The 14,209-nt window shown below is 41.1% G+C and overlaps 1 protein-coding gene across 19 annotated transcripts in view; it reads right to left on the bottom strand.

Moving 5' to 3' along the window:
• NRXN3 (neurexin 3) overlaps positions 1–14,209 on the bottom strand; it is a 1,384,038-nt gene that overhangs the window by 159,699 nt on the left and 1,210,130 nt on the right. For 12 of the 19 annotated variants that reach the window (XM_074996671.1, XM_074996675.1, XM_074996673.1 and 9 more), the window contains one exon: positions 3,500–3,589. The exons of the other annotated variants lie outside the window; for them this stretch is intronic. In XM_074996671.1, the coding sequence (XP_074852772.1) occupies positions 3,500–3,589 (90 nt within the window). The remainder of the gene's footprint in view (positions 1–3,499; positions 3,590–14,209) is intronic. 19 annotated transcript variants of the gene reach the window in all.

Genomic DNA, 14,209 nt, shown 5'->3' on the forward strand with positions numbered 1-14,209 from the left:
AGTGAACTGTTTGTTCACTCTCTCATTCTGATTTCTGTGATCCCCAAAGTTATTCTTGTGAAGAATTGCCTTCTTTCTTCACCAGTGAAACCTTAGGTTCCAGAACATTCAGTCAGAATTTGGAAGCACTGTTAAAAGGCTTAATTCATGTGAGCAGGAACTGCTTGTATAAGCAGGGACATTCAACTCAATGAGATAACTCACATGAGTAAGAGTCTTTTTTTGGTGAGCAAGGATTTGGGGGATTATGTGCTTATGGTAACTTCTTTTCCTTAACTTGCCAAACCCTTGAACACTAGCAGGCCCAAATGCATTCTGTTGACCAACTTTGGTCTTGTTTTCAATATATGTATTGAGACGATTTAGCCCAATTTGCCTAATCTTTACTCACACAAATAGTGATGTCAGATATATTCAGGTGTTGGTAGGTTTATGAGATAAAGTGCTTTTTATTAGATTTTTTTAAATCCAGTTTATAAAAATAAAAAATAAAAAAACAATAAAACTATGTTTTTTCAGTGTTGGTGGCACTGGCTGGTACAGTAAACTCTTACATATCTGGCGTCCATGGCTGGGAGGTCGCCAGATAATCCAGTAGTCTGGATAATCAAGGGTACTCAAGCTGGATGGGAGACCACAGGATCCTGCCGGCCTCACTCAGAGCAGCATGGATGGACACAGGGCAGCACTGAGATGGACAGCGCTCTCCCCCGGGGGCGGGAAGTTGCTCTCCCTCTCTGTGTCCAAAGCCCAGTCCTGATGTTTACTTCTTCTGCCAGCTGCACTAAGATGCAGCTTAGAGAGACATGGCAGCAATGAGCGGGCTGTGCCCCCCACTCCCCGGGGCGGGCACTGCTCTCGTGCTTTGTACAAACCCCAGCCTTGATGTCACTTCTCCACGCTCAGCCAGATCTTCCTGGCTGTGAGTCATGGAGGTTATTCAAATATGCCAGTTAATCAAATACCGGTTAAACAAGAGTTTAGCGTAGTTCTCATTCTTCTGCTAGATGAACATTCAGAAAGGATCTCTACTATACTGTTTCTCCAAGGATGAACTAGATTATCATTCTAAATAATGTGATAACTGTGTCCAAATGCCTGCCAAATGAAAATTATTTAATATTAACTTATTCATGCCAAGAATTCACACCTGGCAGTCAGCTATTTTATATGCTGTTTCTTTGATCAAGCTATCCATCCATCAATTTATCACGCTGTATTTTGATAGCTATTTAGCCTTTCACTCATCATCTCTAGAAAGGCTTTTGACAAACGTCTTTCTTGATATGTTAGGAGATGGATAGATGACCAAGTGGATGATTGAGTGGGTAAGTGAATGGTCAGGTGAATGGTTACTTATTAAATCTTTCCACTAAGTGGCAATCATGTTATTTAAAAGGATACATCCATCTTGGTATGGTGGCACAACACCATATGCGATCATGTCAACATACACGATGTCTTTATATCACAGAAATTGCCAAAACACAGTTTTCTTTTATGTTTATAAAAACATTTTATAAACTTCTGGCACAAACATGGCCCAAGATGCCTGGATTCTCCGAGACAAACTAGCTTAGACCCCAGTGCCCTTTTGTGATTGTCTTTTAACAAAGCATTGTCACCTACAGAATAGCAGACACCAGGTCAAAACTTTGGGATGATTTACAAATGAAAATGCCTTGGCATGCTTAAAAGCTCAGACTTGGAGAAGCAAAGGCATAAAACAAAGGACTCAAAGAAAAATCAAAAGAGTAAGTAAATAAAGCAAGGACAGGTTTCTCAAGCACATGAGCTGCATCATGGGATTGGACATGCATCTGTTTTAACAAAATGAGGTAATCATTGTCTTTAGTGTTAAAGGGACTTTATCAATTTGAAATTATTGAAATAAAATTATCCACTTTTTAGTGTTAAAACTATAATTATTTAATGGCTCACTCAAATTAACAGGACAACCTGTTGAGACTCAATTAGCATTTTCTCAACACCACTGTCTCATTCTCTTGATTAGCTAGCTTAAATGAAATGTTCTGTGAGCCCTCCAATGGCTGAGAGACCTGTCTACCTTAATTGACCTCATCCCATTGCTCTAAATGGGTTAATATTGTTCTACAAGTAGTGGTGCTCTAGTCACACTGCATAGATGAGGCTCCAATCCTGTATGGTAGGGACTGCTGTCAGCGCTCAGTGAAGTCACTGGGAGATGAATGTGCCCAGCATTTTGTAGGACCAGATCTGCAACTTGAAAATATTTTGATAGCAGTTAGCAAAGTGCCTCTAGTCCTCTACAGAACTCAGGCTGGTGAGAACAATTTGCTAAACCTCTTAGATAAGGAAGTGGAAAATGCAACGTAAAGGGTATTTATCCATATTACAGCTTATTGCTTTTCTTCTCTGGAGTATGTTAGTAAGATCTGTAGTCTGAATAAACATGGAAAATGCTAGGTTTGAGTCCAACGATCATCCCCTTTTTATCAGCAGGAATTTTTTAAAGGAAACCAGAGATAATGTTGTTCTGCTTTTCCTAAACTTTAGGGCATTTTAACTGTTATAAGCTATTTTTAATATCATATTTAGGCTGCAGGGAGGAGACATGATTGTGTCTCAGTCTCCAATATATCATCATGGGTCCAATCCAAAGCCCTGTGGAGTCGATGTTACTAAGTGCATTGTCTTTAAGATACTTTGGAACAGGTCTTCACTGCACCAAATGATTTCTAACCCTCCACAGACAACTGGCGTAGAACCAGTTTCTATGCTGATACAGAACCTATTTCAGCAAATCACTTATGCACATGCTTAGATCTCGAAAGTAGAGCATGTACTTTGAGTGCTTTGATGATCTGGGGCTGAGTAACCATACGTGAAAATCTAGAGAGTTGCCTAGTGAGTATACTCTAAAAATCCTTCATGTTTAACATAAAATGACAAAACAATCTGGCTCTCTCTCCTTAATTTTAATTAAATGAAAATATTAAAAAAGGTCTTTTCTAACTTTTTTAAATTGTTGATTATGTTAAAACAATCAGGAGACATGCAGCTGTAACTGCTAGCCACACTAATGAAAGAAACATCTTACAGGGCATGGTTTAACAACTGGGTTTGAAATAACTTTTAAGAAAACTTTGATAACAACAGTATAGATGTAGTTTAAAAACAAATTAAAACAGGAAGATCATGCAGTGGTTAAATAGCCATAATACATATTGTTGCATTTTGTTTTGTTTTAAGCGGTTTTTGAATTTTTGCTTGTTTGTTTGTTGTTACTTTGATAACAAGCTTAGAATTCCGTCCCTTTAACTTCATTTTAATAGCAATGTATTATAGCATGATTTATCAACATATGGCAGGTGGATGCTGACACAAATTATAATGAAAATTAAAACAGTCATTTATGCAGCAGGTGATTATCATTTAAGAAACATTTATTTGCAGGCTTTAAACATGAGGGTTTAGAATCAAATGGGTTTAAAATGAAACTTTTAATGACTGTTACCTTTTTCCTGCAGCCACTCTTCTACGGGCCGGTTATATTTGAAGGGGATTTTCTGTTTTACCATTTGGAACCGTTCATTATCAGTGTTGCCTTTAAAGTTTAAAACACAGCTTAAAAAAAAACAATCTGAAAAGTCAATTAAATCATCAAAAACATCCTACACTTCTTTTTATTTTTATGAACTTATTTAATATAAATAAATGTGTGTGTGTGTGTGTATATATATAGAGAGCGAGAGAGAGCGAGAGAGCGAGAGAGCGAGAGCTTTATTTTCTTTAGTGAGGTGGAGAAATGTTATTTACTCCATTGCCTGGAATTCTGGAAGGACTGAAGAGTTTAAATCTTAAATCTTGCTTTTTTGACCACCTTGGTTAAAAGCCCCAAATATCTAATTTGCAGTGTGAGACACTGGGAACTTGGAGATGTCGGTCGAAAATTTTGAAAAATGTCTTGGTCAGAGTATAACAACGAGGGCAAAATACGTGTCACAAGATGCCATTTGCATAGGCACGTAGCGTCAAGAGATATTCTGGATCCTCTTCTGGTAGGTGAGGGGGTAGGGGTGGAATGAAAGGGACAGATGGAGGAGAAGGAGCGGAAAACATATGGAAAGAGACAAAAGGGACTGATCTTAAGGAAGAGATGTCAAAAGGACACAGCAGAAACAAATTAAGAGGGTCATATGCTGCGGAAATAAAACAGAAAAAGGAAAGGAGTGGTAACCAACCCTCCATGAAGGCTTGTGCCCACTCACCCGAGGCATGGGTCTGCACCCATTGAAGTCAATTGAATTTCTGCAATCAGAATTAGACCCAAAATATCACTGGCTGATAGGCAACAAGATGGTCCAATGTGGTGTATTTTAGTGGGGAACCCTTAACTGTCATGAAATACAATATAAACAAACAGATGGGCTTGAACCAAACCTAGGATCTGAATTCCCCAAACCTTGGGACAAGTCAGGTACAGATCCCATTCTCCAAAATAGGAGAGTAACTGGAGTTTTATTCTTTATTTCTTCTTCCTCCCCAACCACAGTCACTCTGTTAGTACCTCTATTTCTTTGGTTTAATATTTTATTTCTATTAAGACAATTCGATCAAATTGAGTCAAATGGTTTAAGATTAATATCTCAGGATTTTGTTTAGGTCTGAAATGCACATATATAGAGGAAAAGACCTTCATTAAAAATATTATAGCAAACAGGGTTAAGAGCTCATCTCACTGAATTAACACTAGGGTAAATTTTAATGTTATTGCTTGTTTGGTTTAAATAAACATAAGTCCAGAAATCAGTAATCACCCTGATGCCTTGGGGTTTTTTGTATCTATATGCCATATACCCATCTGTGGTACACGATAAAGAAGAAATCAATTAACATTACTTCATATTTATACATTTATTCCAAACCAGATGCTAGATTCTGGCATGGCAATATAAAAACAGGACACTGAAAAACGTGTGACTAACAGCTGGCTAGATGCCCCCACCCACTCAACAGCAGATGCCCACATAAGAAAGGCAGGGACTGTTAAATCACACATGCTCCAGAATCCTTCCTATGCATGTGTCACTTGAAAATGCTAACTGTGTAATGTACTAGATGCCCTCTGCAGGATAAAACCAGATAGAAGGGTTTTCACCAACTACTGTCTGGGAGAGGAGAAGCTACTATGACAGACATCAACAGGACTCAGTTTGACAAAAATCATATTTGATATAGTGTAGAAGTAACATTAAGAGAGACAAACATTTTAGCTGCATTTCATTACATTCAGAAGTAAAGCAGACAGCAACTGAGATTTGGTTAACACTTTCTGGCAGGACACTTAACATACAAACATCTGGTTGTTAGGCTGGAGAACAGGACACACTCACAGCCAGTTGGGCATGAAAAAAATCTGCTATGGAGAGATGATAACTTAATTCTGCAATGGTGACCCTAGAAAGTCATACACTTCTCTTATTGCCTGAAGGAAGTCTGTTGTGGGCAACTGTCCCTTGCTCTCATGGAAGAAACATTTGATTAAGTAGGCTGACACACAGTGCTCTTTGCTATATCTACTCCTCTATCCCAGCCTCAGGTATATGCCAACTGAGCCTAGATTCTTTGACTAAACTGAGAGTTAAAGTGAAATCCTGGAACTGAACTTTATCAATCATGCTTCATATCACATTAACAATGTGCCTCAGAATGACTGAAGAAGCCACTGGTTACCTGTACGCATAATCCCAGCACACCTATATCATATCAACACCAACAAAGAGTTCAAAAATCAGTTCTTCATTTTTATGATAATATCTTCAAGAACAGACATCTTAAGTCTCATTCAATACCAGGAAATGACTTGAGAAAGTGCTGAGAGTATATGTACAAAAAACTAACCTGAATAGAAAATCATTCAGGAGTAGACCAAAGATTCTATAGCTTTATTTTAGTAAGCATCTGCTGATTAATACAGACTGAGGTCATGGCCTTATGCTTCTTTGTGTATTTCTATACTTACGGGAGGGAAGGAAGAGGGGGGTTGATGCGCCGTGTTCAAGTTTCCGGAGATTGATTTTGCCACATCAGTGAAGATGCAGCAAAACTGATCTCTCTGGGCTTGGCCATCACACCTGGTACTCCACGCCGCCATGTGGAGTAAAGGACATTGGTGCGAGCCCCAAAAGCTCCAATCTACATCAGGGAACAAAGTTGATCCTGCTATGTCAATTCTAGCTATTCTAATAACATGACTAAAATGGCGTACGTGGGATCAACTCTGATTCCTACTGTAGACCAGGCCTGTCTATTGTAGAAGGCAGGTGTTTCTTCAATTTTTTCCTTAACCCTAAAATACTCTTCCGAAAATCCTCATGCTGGTGGGCAAACTCATATTAAGGGCATGTCTATACTTACTGGGCTTTTGACACGCTGCGATAGATCTGCTGGAGTTTGACTTTGCCATACGTGTGAAGATGCAGCAAAATCAATCTCTTTGGGCTCAACGGTCAACCCTGGTACTCCACACTACTGTATGACGTAAGGGACATCAGAGTGAGCCCGAAGAGCCCCAATCTATACTAGTGCAGAAAGTTGATTCTGATACATAGATTCTAGCTACACTAATGGCGCAGCTAGAATTGCATATCTGGGATCGACTTTGTTCCCTAGTGCAGACCAGACCTAAGCCAAAGGTAGTAAAACATGGTCACTTGTGGAGAACTGAGGGAAACAGTCTTGTCGTCTTTGGAAGAATAGCACCAATGATGGGTGTAGACACAATACACTATGGACACATGAAATTTGTTGGTGCAACATTTCTTATGACTAATTGGAAAACATGTTGGTTTTCTATCAGGCCTTTCAAAATATACTGTTCCTTTTTCTCCTCCTCCCCTTACTCCATTCCCCCCAACTTACTCTGTAAACAATCATGTTTGTGCACAGCAGGTTTTCCTTAAGGGAAATTTAGTTGGTGGTTGCCTGAAAGTTTCCTCTGAGAAAGGAATCAGGGCAGGACTACACTAGATCTGAAAGTCAATCCTAGATATGCAATTCCAGCTAAGACAATTGTGTAGCTGGAATTGACTTATCTAGGATCAACTTATCTGGCTGTTCTTACTGAAGGAAGTTGATGGGAGAAACTCTTCCATTGATCTCCCTTATTTCTCAAGATAATGTAGTGTACAGGAGTCGACTGTTCAACCCAGATAGTTTGATTTCATTCACTCCCACTAGGCCTGCAAAATTGAACCCCAGAATATCATTCCTGACTGGATCAATCTCCTAGTAAGTGTAGATATACCCTGCATGCGTACTGAGACCCTGACACTTGATCTATACTGTAGAGACAACATAAATTTAGGATTTCTGCAGAACCTGAGGATAAAATTGTACGATTTGACCAGACATTAATTTGCCAGAATCTGACTGGTGCAAAACAATTGTATCTCTCATAAAGCTGTACACATTTTGCAATTGTTACTTTTTACTTAGTTCTCATTAGGGAAAACTGATTGACTTCTGTCAGAGTTGACTCAGTTTTACTCAAGAAGCTTCCCAATAAAGACAAGGGGAGTTTTCCCAGACTAACGAGTACAGATCTAAGAATCTTTCCCATTGGGAGTTACAGGTGCTCAGCTCATTTTGCCCCAATAAAAATGTATATTTCTGTTTTGGGGAGAGTGACTGAAAAGGAAGAAAAATTACAAACATATGAAATCTTACTAATGCAAGACCACAGACTGCTGAGGCAATTAGGTCAAGCCAGTGTTGATGATTCCACATTCCTATGAAATTTGATTGGACACTCTCCCACTTGAACCACCTTGTATTTCAAATACCTTCAGCATGGCAGGAATCTGTTTTGGGGAGACATGTGGCACAATTTAGGTGAGGAGGAAATGGGAAAGGTTGACAGAGTTATAAAGGATAGACTGGATGAAATTGCTCCTATGATTCAATCTCAGACCTTCCTAAAAACCAGAAATGGCATAACTATTCACCACCATATCTTTAAAGATTTTTTTAAAAAATCAGGTTTAAGTTTATTTTAGTATTATTATTTTGTTTTGCAGACATAGTCTCCAATAATAATGTATATGTGAAAAATCGTACCTTTAAAAGCTATGAAAGACTGAAGGACATTAGAAAATTCAAAAAGGTTTTAATTAGCACATTAGCACCTGCTCTTAGCATCTATTCATGTTTCTAGTTTTTAAATTTTATCTCCTAAATTTCAGACATTAGTAAGAATGGTTTTAAGAACATGTGCATGAGAATGTGTTTGTCAACATATCCCCATTTACAAGACTCATTTAAAGACCACATTTTCTCTTGTTAAATGCATGGAATATTCAGCAGCGTAAGCACCATTACACACACAGAAATCTGCTTAAATTAATATTGACATTGACCTGCGCTTTTTCAAAACGATAAATTAATATAGACTTCAAAATGATAGTTTCTCTAGAAACTGACACAGGGTTTTCAAAAGAAAATAACCCTATTTTATTTTTCCCAAGAAATTACCTCATCAGTCTTCAGACTAATGTCAGTGTTTCTCTTCAGACACAGAATCTTTAAGAGATGGCCTTTCATGAGGCTTATTGCCCTGTTTTTTAAGAAACCACATGGACACACCTTCCAAACCCCACAAAACAAGCAAACCTTACTCCTCTCAAGCCATCCAGCTACTTTTTTCTTTCTTGAGTTCAGCTCTGATCCAATGTTTTCTTTGCAAAGAACACAGAGGTGAATGAAGAGGTTATTGGTTATTTTAAGCAAAAATTGCACTCAATGCTGCAGGCCTTTGGCACTAAGAATTTCAGTGCATGTGAAAGGACTGCAGGAACCCGTTCATTATGAAAAAGTTCTGGTGATTAGTTTTGCTACTTGTGGTCATTTAAATATGTATCTTTTTACCCATGGGATTTATCTGCTTAGCTCTTATCAGAACCAACAGAAATCACTCATTTAGGATACTCCTTTCACTCCCAGTATGGGAGAATAAAATGAAACATGCATCATCAGTCTGTATTATTTTCTGTTGCATTGCTACTGTAAATCCACTACAGAAGTCAGCTCCCAGAGAGGCATTCTTCCAAGGACTTTTTCTATTGTCTGATCACAAAAATGTATAACAGTATCACTTCCAGGTATGTGACAATTTTGATCAAGCAGTATTTGAATCCTACTGAGGATTTATATCAAGGACTGACTGACTCTTTCAACGATTACTGCCTACATGAAATTTGGCTTACGCTTTCTTCCCAAACTAAGAAAGGTTCAGGGTTTCATGTGTAAGGAGGGTAATGACAGCCCTTTAAAATTCTTCCCATGGCTTTTTATCCCAGGTAGCCTATTAGGAAAAGAGATGCTTGGCAAAATGATCCAGGAACGGTTGTTGAAAATTACCCCCAGGTAAAGTAATATTCTCCTCTAAACTCCTTCCTGCAAATTGCTAACTAATATTTCACATGCTCCTTTATGCTTCCTTTGAGAAAACAAACAAACTTTACTCAATTTAAAACAAAATGGGTTCTTAAGCCACTTACGCAAAAGAGCAATTCAGGCACTGACAAATGTTGCTTCTTGGTCCAGTCACCAGTAATGATAACATACTGCTGCTGCAGTGAGGAAGCATGGCTCAAAGGTTTCAGTAAATTGCATTGGGCAGAAAGAAGGCATTTGCTTCCATGTAGACTATTAATACAAGCTGATATGTTGTCAAACCCGTGAAGATGCTAATAAGAATACTGTAAGAAACATTCATCTAACCTAAATAAATGCCAAAGACAGTTTTATTCAGATCCCAAGAATAAAGCAGCAACTTTTTCTTCACTGTTTAGAAGACAGACAACATGTCTCATTTTTGTAAAAACTAACCGTTATTGCATTGTGACAGTAACACAGAGATAGCCGTGTTAGTCTATATACTATCAAAACAAAAGAGCAGTCCAGCAGCACTTTAAAGACTAACAAAATAATTTATTAGGTGGTGAGCTTTTGTGGGATAGACCCACAAGTGTTAGGTCTTTTTCGCATAGTGATAGTAATAGGATAAGAAATCTTGTGAGGTTAGGGCTGCAGATTTCAATTACATTTACCCATCCCCCTTTTGTGTAGTCTGATATTTCAGTAGGAGAAATGTAATAAGAAAAATGACTAAGGCAAAAAGTTCTGGGCATTAGTTTTAGGTTCACCAACTAGTATTTGATCCCACCTATCTACTGGTTCATATAGCACCTATCACCATGATATGTAAGTACTACATGTATCACAGAAATGTAAAGCTGGAAAGGCCCTCACAAAGTCACCAAATCCAGCTTCCTGCGCTTTAAACCTTCTCTGACAGGCCTTTGTCTAACCAATTCTTTAAAACCTCTGACTGCAGGGTTTCCACACCCTCCCTTCGAAGCCTATTCCAGAACTCAACTGGAGGACTCAACTCAACTCATAGTTAGACATTGTTTTATACCTAACCTAAACCTCCCTTCCTCCAGATCATGTTTCTTACTTCTTGTCCTACCTTCAGCTGACAAGGAAAACAGCTGAACACAATCCTCTTTATAACAGCCCTGAGGTTATATAAAGACAACTATCAGGTCCTCCTCTATCATTCTTCTTAAGACTAAACACATACATTATTTTTAACTTTTCCTCAAAGGTCAGCTTTTCTCAGCCTTTTATCAATTCTGTTGCTCTCCTCTGGACCAGGAATGGGCAATAATTTTTGATTGGGTCAGGGGGTACCTCCTAGAATTTGGTAAATGGTTAAGAGCCACACTCTTCCATGAAAGTAAGAGAGGAGGTACATTGTCTGGATGGAAGTTGGGTACAGAAAAGAGCTTGGGGTAAGGAACAGGGGTGCAGGAGGAGATCAGAGTTTGCATGAAGGTTGGGGTTATGACCTGGGGCAGGGAACTGCAATGCAGGAGTGGTGCAGTTTCCAGAAGCAGGCAAGGGTGAAGAAGAGGATTCTGATCTGAAGGAGGCAAGCAGAAGGGAGTGGAGGATCTGGGAGGAGGTTGTGACCTGGACCAGGGAACTGGGACACAGAGTGGTGTAGGGTCCAGAAGCGGGTATGAGTGCAGGAGAAGATTCTGGTCTGAAGGACGGGAGCAGGAGGGAGTGGAAAGTCTGGGAGGGGGTTGTGACGTGGGGCAGGGGTACAGCAATGGGGACAGGGGTCTGGGTTGTGTCCAGGGAACAAGGAGTTTGTGACCCAGGCAGAGGATTGAGGTGCAGGGTGGGAGAGGGGGGTTTGGGTGCAGAAGCTGGGGTGCCGAGGATTTGGATTACATGAGGCAGGACTCCAGGAAGGAAAGCATAACATAGGGATAATGTGGGGAGGAAGAGCTGGGGTGCCAGGGGCAGACTCTAGCAGGGAGGCACTTACTTGGGTAGCTCCTCAACTGAGCTCCCTACCTGCCTCAACCCCACAACCTGCTCAGAGCAGGCGGATGCGGGGGCCATGTGGTTCTCTCAGTGCTGTGAGCCCAAGATGATTGGTGAGGAGTATTTCACATGCTGGCTGTCCTGAAAACTGCAGCTCTCATTGTCCAGTTTCAGAAACTGGCCAATGGGAGCTGTGAGATTGTGCTGGGGTTAGGAGCAGTATTCAAAGCCTCTCCCCCTCTTCCACCAGACCTGCAACATTCAGATAAGCACATGGTCCCCACATTTGGCTGCTCTCGGCAGCATCTAATAGTGGGGCAGCCTGAGGCTCCCGCTGGGCCACATGACTAATCCACTGGTTTGGCAGGCTGGATTCAGTTCACGGACCAGATTTCATCTTCTCCCACCCCACTGTGAACTCTGGATAAGAACGAGATCCAATATTCCAGCTGAGACCTCACAGTGCTAAGTTCAGAAGGAGAATCACTCCCATGTCTTACATATGACATTCCTGTCAATACACCAGAGATATAACTTTTTTGCAACTGTGCGAAATATTGTGATCCACTATAGACCCCAGATCCTTTTGAGCAATCTGACCACTTAGCCACATTCCTCATTTTATAGTTGTGCATTTGATTTTCCCTTCTGTTGAATGTACTCTCTTTGAATTCAAACAAATTTTCCAATTTGTCAAGGTCAGTTTCAACTCTCATCTTGTCCTCCAAAGAGCTTCCAACCCTTTCCTGCTTGGTGTCATCTGCAAATTTTATTAGAACCCTTCACTCCATTTTTCATGTTTCTAATGAAAATATTGAGCAGTAGCACACCTAGGAAAGACTTTTGCAGAAATCTTAGACCAGTGTTTACACAAGGAAACTCTGGGGGATTCCTGCTGATCAACTCTTCCCACCTTCCTCCTCCCTCGACTACTCACCTCTTTAGGTTAAGCAGGCTCCCTACATGCCCTGTTTCTGCGCAGTTTCTGGAAGCAGTGCCAGGTCATTGAAGCCCCTAGGAATCTGGGCAGCCAGGCAGGCTGTATGCTGTACCCCAACCCAAGCGCCAGCTCAGCAGCTTCCACTGGCTGGGAGCTGCAACCAATGGGAACTGTAGAGGCAGTACCTACAGGCACAAGGGCAGTGCATGGAACCTCCTTGTGTCTAGGGACCATGTGAACCTGGCAGCCACTTCCTGAAAGCCACTTCCTGGAATCCCACACACCATACTCCCTCCTGTACCCCACCTTCTGTCCTAGCCCAGAGTCCCCCCGCCCACAGACACAAACTCTTCCCTGGGCATGCCCACCACAATCCAACCCCCTATCCTATTCCTGAGCCTCCTTCTCTACCCAAAACCCATCATCGCCAGCCCTACCCAAGTCCACACACCCCCACACCAAAGTCCTCACTCCCTCACACTTCAAACTCCTGCCCATCCCGGAGTCCCCTCCAACACTCAAATTTCCTCACAGATCCTGCACTCTGCTCCTCAACCCTTCCAACAATCAGCGACTGAAGATATTCAGGGCCTTGCAGCTGTTGAGGAGAACCTTCCCCCCTCAGCTAAGATACTCAGGGTCTTGCTGCTATCAGGCAGAAGTCTCCCCAGGAAACTAAGATAGTCGGGGGGACCACTTCAACTGGCCCTCCACTGCACTCCCCCAATGCCCCTAGCAAGTGACCAGTGGTGTTTGCAGACACTGGGGAGCAGTCTCTCCCAATGGCTAAGATAGTCAAGGGCTTGTTGCTGCCAGGGGGAAGTCTCCCCTGGTGGCTAAGATAATCTGGGGGACTACTTCAGCTCCTTCAACATTCCAAGTGTCTCTGCAACCGCAGACCACAGTTCCACACCTCTACCAAAAATATCTTCAGGAGCTTGCTGTCCATTGCAGACACCTGCTGGTTTGATATTTCTGTTATAACATCTTTTTGCTAACATTTCTTACCTGTCTTCAGACTTTGACCCCCTCTGAAACACAGGAGGAAGAGGGGCTAGTTGAGATTCCTGTTTCCATTATAAATTCAGCATATGATATTTCAGTGCCATCACCCATGTTCACAATTACTGTGTAGTGAAGAGGGATGTCAAAAATCTTTTTTCCTAGACTTTTCTATCCTCTTTCTTCTAACTTAGAGAATACAGTCTGGGTCCCTGCATTATTTTCAGAGATCGGATGAATCACGGGATGGGGGACACTCAGTGGATGGCCAGTTGAGAATACAGCCATTGCACAAAAGCCGTACAGTAAACCTGAAAGTCAAAGACTCTCCCCTCAGCAACTCTATTTGAAAAAAACTTTCCTATCTTCTCTTTCTTCAAGCTTTTTGGGGTCCCTGTATTATTTTCAGGGTTCAGATGCAATCACAGGAGGGTGGACACTCAGTACATGGCCAGTTGAGAATTCAGCTATGGAAGAAAGACATTTCTATAAACCGCTTTGCCATCTCTGTGGATGACCTACTTTTCCTTCCTTCCAATGGGAAAAAAGGATGTTTGCTTAGCAGGGGAGGGGAATGAGGAAAATGTGATGTGGAAGATGCTCTCAAAGACCAGCAAGTGTATCCAGAATGCTACGGGATGAGGGAACTGTGGGATAGGCTCCCACAATGCACTACTGCAACAGTCGATGTTTGCCAATTGAGTGTGGCAGCAATAAGTCCACTTTGTGAGGAGCACGTGGGAAGGTGAGCATGGTCAAATTCAAACTTATAAATTCCAGAATTACAAAATTGATATTAAGAAATCTGAATGTACCTGATAGTGTAGACACAGCCAGAGATTTAATCTGAAAACAACCAACTTTGCAGCAGCGTAACCACGT

This window comes from Carettochelys insculpta, chromosome 6, assembly GCF_033958435.1.
Source record: "Carettochelys insculpta isolate YL-2023 chromosome 6, ASM3395843v1, whole genome shotgun sequence".
Taxonomy (NCBI): domain Eukaryota; kingdom Metazoa; phylum Chordata; order Testudines; family Carettochelyidae; genus Carettochelys; species Carettochelys insculpta.